The sequence below is a fragment of the Adiantum capillus-veneris genome, unplaced genomic scaffold (assembly GCF_014529385.1).
Source record: "Adiantum capillus-veneris isolate H3 unplaced genomic scaffold, ASM1452938v2 Hic_scaffold_535, whole genome shotgun sequence".
In the NCBI taxonomy this organism is placed as follows: Eukaryota; Viridiplantae; Streptophyta; class Polypodiopsida; order Polypodiales; family Pteridaceae; genus Adiantum; species Adiantum capillus-veneris.
Window position 1 is genome coordinate 30,167 of NW_028221597.1, and position 10,611 is coordinate 40,777.

General features: G+C 41.5%; 1 protein-coding gene across 1 annotated transcript; it reads right to left on the reverse strand.

The window, feature by feature from the left end:
* Positions 1–294: 294 nt before the first annotated feature.
* Positions 295–2,925, reverse strand: LOC147416741 (cold-responsive protein kinase 1-like). Its single transcript, XM_086508105.1, has 6 exons — positions 2,712–2,925; positions 2,475–2,614; positions 1,819–2,029; positions 1,497–1,737; positions 1,104–1,254; positions 295–878 (listed from the first exon to the last, which is right to left on the reverse strand). The coding sequence occupies exons 1-6, from the start codon at positions 2,788–2,790 to the stop codon at positions 555–557; spliced, it is 1,146 nt and encodes a 381-aa protein (XP_086364231.1). The 5' UTR covers positions 2,791–2,925; the 3' UTR covers positions 295–554.
* Positions 2,926–10,611: the final 7,686 nt, after the last annotated feature.

Sequence of the window (10,611 nt, forward strand, 5' to 3'; positions counted from 1 at the left end):
GAACACTCACAAAAGTGCCAGAACACTCCTAAAACTTGAACCCTTGTCGTGTTGTAGCTTGTCCACGGACACATAGGGTTGGATGTGTCACGTACACCCTTGGCTCTAACTAATCACCCTGTCCCATTTTGACAGCATACTCAGTGTTAGTCCATACAATGCTGTTAAAGCTTGATTGAAATATAAATACATTAAAAATATTCTATGGTAGGTATTCAAAAGTCACCAAACTTAGCCAGCTAAATCAATTCTGTTTCCCTTGGTATCAAAGCCCAGTAAATAGAGACATATTGCTGAGACGTTTAAAAGGCAATATTTATTATCATGTATTCTCCATAAGGTCAGAAGAATTGTAGCTTAGACAGCTAAATAAATTGTTCCCTTTGAATAGACGCCCCAGTAAACGGGGGCAACAAATGTATCATGTAGCACATTCCCATTCAGATCAGAAGAATTGTAGTTGTTAGAAGCATCTGCATCCCATATACACCAAGCCCTCTACCTGCTAGCAGCCGCCTTAAGAAAAACAACTCTGAACCATTCTGTTGCTTTCGTTATTGAGAAAAGATCGACGATACACTTCCCTTCGTAGAGGAGCCAGACACCCCACTGACTTGCCCCTCATCCAGACTATGCCTATTAAATTTCTTGGGACTTTCAATATGGATAAGGGGTGGTTTAGTGGGCTTCTCTGAGATTGGGGAGCGCCCATTCAATAGATATGCTAACCTTGACATGGACGGCCTCAAGTCAGGAGCCGCTTGAGTGGACAAAAGGGCCACGTGAATTACCCGGGCAGCCTCCCAAGGTACGTATCTGTCGCCCATTCTATGATCCACCAGGTCGAGAAGCTTTCCTCTCTTGTAAAGTCTCCAAGCCTATCAACGCCCCCAACCAAAAATGTTCATAAATGAGCAAGTAACATGGAAAAGCTTGAAGCAACCAGAAATTCACAACACCTTGAAATTCATGCAATTGAGTTTTAAGTTTAAAAGGTTCTGTGATATAGTTTACTTGTTGACCATGCAAGCTACAATTTTCTTGTTTCTCTCTTGCACTCTCTCATTTGTACTCACATATACACATATAGAATACATACGTACCACATCCAAAAGTCGTTGATCTTTGGGTGGGAGATGGAAATCAGTGTTCCTTCTCCCACTGACTACCTCGAGCATAACCACACCAAAACTGTACACATCTGCCTTGTCAGTGAGCTTCCCATTCACCGCATACTCTGGAGCAAGGTAACCACTTGATCACAAACAAGCACCTTCATTCAGATGGTAATAACTGCACAGGCTGTAAATCCCAAACAAAAATATTTTCAAGAAGCCATGAATTGCACTGCTAACACTAGGCCATACGACATCATTCAAACCATCAAGAACTTCTCTGCTGTATGCCATCATTCAAAAACACCCACCAAAACATAACATTCATTAATACGCCTCCAATACATGTGAGCTCTGCCTTTAAAGAGATAGCAGCCTTACAATGTGCCTGCCACTTTCGTGCTGGCATGCGTTTGATTCATATCAAATAGCTTTGCGAGTCCAAAGTCTGCAATTTTGGGCTGAAATTTGTCATCTAGAAGGATGTTGCTCGCCTTTATGTCTCTATGGATGATGCGAACACGAGAGTCCTCATGCAAATACACCAAACCCTTCGCTGCACCCATGATGATCCTACGTCGAATTGGCCATTCCAGAAACAAGGGGGATTTGGCGGTAATCCCTGCAAAAATTCAGCTTTGAAAGGTCAAGAAGCGTTGATTTCGGTCATAAAGGGGATGAAAGGGACCTTTTGTATACATACCAAAAAGAACTTGATCGAGACTCCTGTTTTTCAGATATTCATAAACCAAGAGCCTCTCATCACTTTCCGCGCAGCACCCAAAGAGTCGCACCAGGTTACGATGCTGCACTGTCAAAAGGATCCGAGATTCATTAACAAATTCGTTTTGGCCTTGGTGACTCACACCAGAGAGCTGCTTTATGGCAACCACAGTCCCATCCACCAATGTGCCCTGTAGGCCAAAAACAGGAAAGTTTCTCATGCACCAAAAAGAGAAGCTTCTTTAACCCAGTTCCTCTCTATCAGCTTCAGCTTCATGGCAACCACAGTCCCATTCACCATTTTGCCTTGAAAGGCCAAGAAAACAGGGAAGTCCCTCATCAACAAAAGAGAAGAACATGTCAAGCCCAATTTCTCTCTATCAGTTAATGGCAACGACAGTCCCATCCACCAATTTGCCTTCAAAGGCCCAAAAAAAAAAAAAAAAAAAAACAGGAAAGTTGCTCATGAACAAAAAAGAGACGCATATTAAACCCTAATTTCTCTGCCCTAAACCAGGATTATGCATCCCCACACTGAGTCAAAGGGCAAAGTGTGTGCGCACACACACGCACTCGCGCACAAAATGTGAATGCCCAGTGCAACATCAGAATCGTGCATTTGAGAGAATGTGTTACCTTATATACCCGACCAAAGCCTCCTTCTCCTAGTAAATTCTCAGAATGAAAATTTCTCGTTGCAAGTCTCAAATCCTGCAGGGAAAAGTGACGGTCTAATCCAGAACTAGCTTCAGACACCTCCTCCGCAATGGATCGATCTGCAGGAGGACAAAAATCAGAGACGTTGCCAAGGTGTTCATCATCAAATTTGCAGCAACAGAAGCATGACCGAGAAAATCCTATGCAGAGACTTGCCTGTGGTCTGGGTGGAAGCCGAGAGCTGAGATTGCTGATGCGGCCTTGGTTTGAAGCAGGCTGAAAAGAATTCTAGCATAGCCACGCTCGCACAGAGAGCGGACGAGAGAAGATCAAAAGCATGACGGCATCTCACCCAACTCTATCACAGCACATGCGTGTTTTGAACAAACTCAAAGGACAAAATTTGAAACTAACCCTCCATTTGTCTTTTGCAGTGCTACACTGCTATTTGAGGATTGCCAGCTCACTCATCGTGACGCGCTCTCTGGCTTTTCAAAAGGAAAGCTTTCACTTTGGTGTGACTAGTATGTGATGTAAACGCGCGTTGTTGCAGTTAGAAAATGCATGTCTTCTATTCTTACAACTACAAAGGTGAAGAAATTATATAGATTCCATTATTCTACATGTATACACTCTTTTGAATTTTTTTAAAAATGATTCACAACATCTCTCTATGGATTCTCAAATAAAAATATACATGCAAAAGACAACAAATATTCCTTTAATACCAAGCTTGGTAGGTTCTCACACATTACATAGGATTTTTTAGCCTTTATTCAATGGATCTAAGTTCTTTGTAGCTATTGAAGATAAAACACACACACACACAAAGATTAATATTTTTATTCTCCTCCTCCTCCTCCTCCCTTCTCTTTGTTTAATTGGATAGTTCTCTGGGTTGGTGGTGGTTGCTAAATTTTCTCTCCCTCCACAGTGTCCAAAAAAACTTTAAATGCTAAATTCCTTCATATTTTGAAGGTTTTTTTACCTTCCAATTTAAAATTTAGAGGTAACGTTTCAAAATTTGTAGGTGCCATTACACTTTTTTCTTGAGCTTTTTTCCCAATTCATGAAGTCTCCAACTTTTGTGTTCGTCATACAATAAAAGTCGCTTCTTGTTAAGCAGCATGCTACACACACACACACACACACACACACACACACACAGAGTATAATTGTCTAAGAAAAATGAGAGCTATAGAGGGCCTGCTATCTCCATGATGATGGAGAATTTAACCTTAATTAACTCAAAGGAGCTGCTGCACATTTTTTATCAAGATGGAAGATGATCATACCTATGTGTACCACGTCTTAGAGATGCAGCTGGCCATGGAAGTGAAGAAGATGTGTAGTGTCATTGCCACCCAATGAGCCCATCTTGTGAGGAGTACCATCACCACTTGGTTGCACTCACATCGAGCTGGTATGCTAAAGATGGATAGTTCCAAGCCTTTAGAAGAAGTGAAAAGAAGCATAGCTCATGTTTGTTCATTGGATGACTTATACATTAGACTCGACATTCTCGAGTCTATGGGATAGACCCCTAACTTGATGTAGAAACAGATGAAGAATGGTTTATGGACATCGAAGCATGTTGTTGGGCCGCTAGCCTTCAATGGATCATCTCCATACACATCCCACATTCACACAAACCAACACTTCAAGAAAGCATTAATGTGTTAGACATCTTGCAAGGTCTAGATGAGGGATAATCTCCCTCTCCCTCTTCACCATCATCATTAGATGTTGGATCAATGACACCTTCAATAAATAATGCATAAGACACTAAAACACCTTCCTCTCCCTACTAAAAATCTAAAAAGGGCTAGGTTTAGTGCAATCCCACCTAGAAATGTACTTGAGTGTACGCTTACTGTAATCATATGTAGGTTTTCCAAGTTTTTTGAGAAAAATATTGTGTATTTAAGTGCTAAAAAGAAACCTAGGTTTAATGTGATCTGGCCTGCAAAATAAAACCTTCAAATATAGTAAATTTGACTCTAAAATTTCTTATACGTAGATTTTTGAAGTTTTTGGGAGAAAGTATTGTGTATCTCAGTGTTGAAAAAAAACTTACATTCAGTGTAATCTAACCTACAAATATAGTAAATTTGCCTCTAAAAATTCTCATATGTAGGTTTTCCAAGTTTTTGGGAAAAAGTATTGTGTATCTCAATGCTAAAAAAAAAACTACATTTAGTCTAATCTAACCTACAAATTTTGAGATTTACCTCTAAATAATAGATTTGAAGTTAAGAACTCCTACAAAGTTTAGAGAAACTTAGTGTTAAAACCATCAAATACAATAAATTTGCCGCTAAAAATTCTCATAGGTAGTTTTTCCAGAATTTTGAAAAAAGCAATGCGTATCTGAGTGCTCAAAGAAAATCTAAGTTTAATGTAAACATAGTAAATTTGCCTCCTTGGAAAGTGACCCCAAAGAGCAAGAACCCCTAAGAATGGGGGTGCCAAGGGCCACATAAGTGCATTACAAGAGGCTACATTTAAATATGGTGACATTTTTCAAACAAAAAGGTTTTTTTTTAAGAGCCCTTGAATAGCCATTTTAGTTTGCTCATGTCAAATACTTGCATGATGCCATATGCCTTTGAGATATAAGGATACACCATTGTACACCATTGTATCCATACACAAGCCCTCACCTTGCCTCATGTGAAAACTACTTAGAGCTTCCTTGCCCTCACCATTCTCCTTCCAAACATATGTGGCATCCTAAACTACAAACATTGATACATGGAAAAAAGCACTCTATATCCAAGCGCTCGAAAAAAAACTTAGATTAAGTCTAATCCCACCTACAAATTTTGAGGTTTACTTCTAAATTCTAGATTTGTAGTTGAGAAAACACACAAAGCTCAGAGAAATTAGTAGGGATGAATTATATATCAAAGGGGAGGCATACAATCATCATACATGCAATCTGAGAAATTCAAATATAAAAACTTTCAAAGATAGTAAATTTGTCTTTACAATTCTATCATATGTAGGTGTTTTAAATTTCAATCTTTTGTGGAATTCTCTAAGAGCCCTTGATCGCAACCTCCAAATTTAGTAAGAACCTTCAAAGGCAAATCCCCAGATTTCATAGACAAATTTTAGGAAAATCATGTAAAGACCTTTAAATATAATTTTCTCACATGTAAGTTTTTCAAGTTTCTGAAACAGAGCAATATGTATATGAGTACTCGAAAAAAGGCTAGGTCTAGTGTAATCCCACCTACAACTTTTAAATTATAGATTTGAAGGTGAGGAAACCCATGAAGTTTATCGAAGCTTAGTGTAAAAACACTCAAATAGACATAATCTCAAGGCACATCTATAGATTTTCTAAGCTTTTGGGAAAATGCATTTGTTACCATATACATGTGGTAGTGATGTGTGTGAACACACTAGGACCGCCGGGGCATTTTTTCCCTCTTTAGGAGGTTTTTTCCCCCGTGCATTGTATATACGCCCATCACTCTAGGGCTATCTATCATTCCATTGCACACTAAGTAACACACTCTCTATTATGTGCCTTGAGCTTCCTTCGTCTTCTCCAAGCTGTGTGTGTTTCTCTGCAACCCTAATTCCAACAATTGGTATCAGAGCAGGTCACGTCCTCTCGGGCTTAGTCGCCAGCTGCTCCAGCACACGCCTGCTCACTTTCTCCGATTTCAGTGAGCTTTGGCGAGCGTTCGCAGGTCGACAAATATTTTGGGGGAGCTCGAAGAGCATGGTCTGCTCAGAATTTTGATTTGGGCTCATTTCGGTCTCCGTTTCCACTACGGGCAGTAATGCACAGGCTATTTCGTCATTTTGTGCAGATTTTTTGTCAGTGCCATTTTCTGCATAACAGGTGCCTTATAGTCTTCTACGGTTTGTGCTATATAGCACAAGTTGTTCCCGCTCCATTTCTCCTGTTTTCGGGCAGTTTTCACATCAGGTGCAGCATTTACCATGGCTGACAACAACAACACAGATGTGTTCAAGATGTTTGTTGCTGAGGACAGGTTGGATGGGGACAACTACCCTATGTGGGCTTATATGATGCAACATGTTCTTGTGTCAAAAGGTGTCTGGAACATTGTGCAGGGCATTGATGTACGTCCTGGTTCTGAAGATGTAGGCGATGTTGAGGATGTTGTAGGTCTTGCTGCAAGGATTGCAGCTGTTAGAGTTGTTTTGCCTACGGCAGAACAAGCTCGTTGGGATGTTAAGGATGCGCAGGCTCATGCATTGATTGCGTTGTCTGTGAAGCGCACCATTATTCCTCACATCCGTTCAGCAAAATCTGCAAAACAGGCTTGGGATATTCTAGCAGGTCTTTATGCAAGCCGCAATGAGGCTAAAATTGCTTTGCTGCGTAAAGAGCTAGAGTCGAAGATTATGCATGAGGAAGATGATATGGACACTTTCCTTGCTAGTGTCAAGGATATCAATGAGCAACTCATTTCTGCAGGTGAAGTCATTTCGGACAGTTCCCTTGTGCAGACTGTTCTTGATGCCTTACCAGATTCCTACCAGACTTTTGCTAGTACTTGGAGACTCATGACCCAAGGAAATCCTGAAGTTGTCAAGTTTGATGCATTATGCACATTGCTGTTGCAAGAGTCACTTTCTAGAAAAAACAGGACTAGGCAGCGTGCAGTTGAACAGGCTTTTATTGCTTCTCAAAGAAAGGGTGGTAACAGTAATGCAGCCACTTCTTATGGTTCTGCTGCGAGTGGCAAAAATTATGTTCCTAATGCTTCTGTTGGCAGCACTTCGTCTGGCAATTCTGGTGATAAGGGCAAAAAGAAGATGCGTTGCCATTATTGTAAAGCCAATGATCACTTGATCAAGTCGTGTCCTAAGTTGAAGGCCAAAGAGGCTAAGAAGAAAGAGGGTGGTTCCACTACAAATGCTGGTTCCACTACAAATGCAGCCATTGTTGAGTCTTCTGTGAAAGGAGATTGTGATGCTGATGTTGATGCAGAATGGGCTTTTAGCGCAGAGTGCACTTACAATCCTACTGTCCATGATGCATGCTTGTCAGTTGCTGCAGATTCACATGTGTGGTATTTCGACAGTGGTGCTACAAAGCACATTACCTCACATCGTGAATTGTTTACCTCTCTCGAGTCTGTCCCTCATGGGAATTCAGTCACTTGTGCCAACAACGCCTCTTATCCAGTTCAGGGAGTTGGAAAGATTGTGCTCACTGCTGCTAATGGCAGTTCCTTCACACTTGTTGATGCACTTTATGTACCTGGGATCAAGAAGAATCTCTTGTCTGTATCCGCACTTGCTAGACTTGGACTTGTAGTCAAATTTGTGGATGACAGATGTACAGTTCATGATCTCAGTTTTGGTGATGAAATTGTTGCATCTGGGCTTTTGTGCCGTGGGCTGTATAGGCTCACTTTGTATGACAAGTGTGGACAAAATTTTGCAAATGTTGTTGCAGATTCAAGGGCTATTTCAGATGCAAAACTTTGGCATGCACGTTTTGGTCATCTGAATTTTGCCAGTTTGCTGCGTTTGCAGAAAGCTGATATGGTTGCTTCTTTGCCGCCTCTTGAAGCACCTGTCAAACATGTTTGTGAAGGCTGTATTCTGGGTAAAATGCAGCGTTCTAAGTTTCCAAAGGATGGTTCAGTTAGGGCCACATGCAGGTTGCAGCTTGTGCATAGTGATGTTTGTGGGCCCATGCAAACTCCGTCCTTGGGCAATTACCTGTACTTCGTGACTTTCATTGATGATTACTCCAGGCATGCATGGGTATTTCCGCTTAAAGCGAAGTCCGAAGTTTTTATGTGCTTCAAACAATTTTTGGCTATGGCTGAAAATGTCTCAAAATGTACTATGGGCACCCTCAGTTCCGATCGAGGGGGGGAGTATATGTCTCATGAATTTAATGCATTTCTGGCTAGTCGTGGGATAAAACACCAATGTACAGTGCCTTATACACCTCAGCAAAATGGTGTTGCTGAGAGGAAAAACGGGTCACTAACGGAAATGGCACGATGTATGGTCAAAAGTCAAGCTTTGCCGCATTCTTTTTGGCTTGAGGCCATCATGTGTGCCACCTATGTACTTAACAGGTGTCCTACGAAAGCTTTGCAGTCTATTACTCCATATGAAGCATGGCATGATAGAAAACCTTCTATTGAGCACATGCGTGTTTTTGGCTGTTTGGCATATGCTTTGGTGCCACAAGTGCAGCGCAGAAAATTGGATGATAAGGCTGTCAAATGTATTTTTGTTGGTTATAGTGCTGAAAGCAAAGGTTACAGGTTGTATCATCCGCAAACAAAACGTATTCTGGTTTCACGGGATGTAGTGTTTGTGGAAGATTCTGTTCAGCCCTTGCTGTCATGTACTAGAGACAGTAATGTAAGCTCACAGGACATTTATGACACTTTGTTGCCTCTTTTCAGTGGTGGAAATATGAATGTAAGTTCCAATGAGGCAAATGTATAGCCTATGGGGGTTTCTGAAAATGTTTTAGAACAGCCTATTACTGATGCAGATGTACATGATGTACTTGATGAGGAAAGGGCTGAAAATGAGCAGGCTAGAGGTATGCCAAAATGGCTGGTGCACACTTTGCGTGACAGTAAATTGGATGCACCTTTATCTAGTCGTACTCGTTCAGGCTCTCACCATGCATCTTATGCATCAGATTGTTATGCTTTGGCTGTGTCTAGTTTACATGATGTTGAGGAGCCTCTGTCTTTTGATGAAGCACAGAATTCAGAAAATTGGATTGCTGCCATGAAATCAGAATATGATGCACTTATAGAGAATGACACATGGACTTTATGTGATTTGCCTCCTGGCAAAAAGGCCATTGGTACGAAGTGGGTTTACAAGTTGAAACGCAAGCCGGATGGTGAGATCGATCACCATAAGGCTCGACTTGTTGCAAAGGGTTATGCACAACAAAAAGGCATAGATTATGAAGAGACTTTTGCTCCCACTTGTCGTATGACTACTGTGCGTTTTCTATGTGCATTGGCAGCTCATTTTGGTTGGGATGTACATCAATCAGACATTGTTACTGCTTTCTTGAATGGTGACATATTTGAGGAAGTTTATGTAACGCAGCCTCGCGGTTTTGTCATAAAAGGACAAGAGGACAAAGTGTGCAAATGTAAGAAGGCTTTGTATGGGTTGAAGCAATCTCCTCGTGCTTGGTATGAGAAAGCTGACACTCATTTGGTTAAACGAGGCTTTCGTAACAGTCCAACAGAAAGCACATTGTATGTAAAGCGTGAGGATGATGTATTTCTCATTGTGGTTTTTTATGTTGATGATTTGCTGATCACTGGACCAAATGAGAGACATATTGCTGAATTTAAGGCTGATTTGAATGCTACTTTCAAGATGAAAGATTTGGGGCTGTTGCATCATTACTTGGGTATACAGTTTAAACAGTGTGATGGTGGTATTGCCTTGTGTCAGACAAGTTACATAGAGACATTGCTATGTAAGTTTGGACTTGAGGATTGCAAACCTATTGCCACTCCCATGGAAACAGGTTTGAAGTTGAGTCTACATGATGCTGGCGATCCTGCTGATGTCACTCTTTACCAAACTGCTGTTGGCTGCCTCATTTATGTATGCAACACGAGGCTAGATATTCAGTTTGCAGTCTCGCAGGTCAGCAGATTTATGCATACCCCAGGGTCTAAGCATTGGCAGGCTGTCAAGAGGATTTTCCGCTACCTTAATGGCACTTTACATCTTGGCTTGTTTTATCCCAAGGGGGGATCATTGCCGCCAGACTTACATGCTTTTTCGGACTCAGATTGGGCTGGTTGTTTTGACACGCGAGTGTCCACAAGTGGTTTTTGTTTCATGCTTGGCAGTTCATGTATATCATGGTTGAGCAAGAAGCAACCTACTGTGGCCACTTCGAGTTGTGAGGCTGAGTACAGGGCAGTCTTCACAGCTACGGTTGAGTGTGTATGGCTCAGACGCCTTATGGCTGACTTGGGTGTTGGACAGGACACTGCCAACACTATCTACACTGACAGTCAGAGCGCATTGGCAGTTGCGAGGAACCCAGTTTTTCATGCTCGCACAAAGCACATTGAGGTGCATTACCACTATGTCAGGGAGAGGCTCT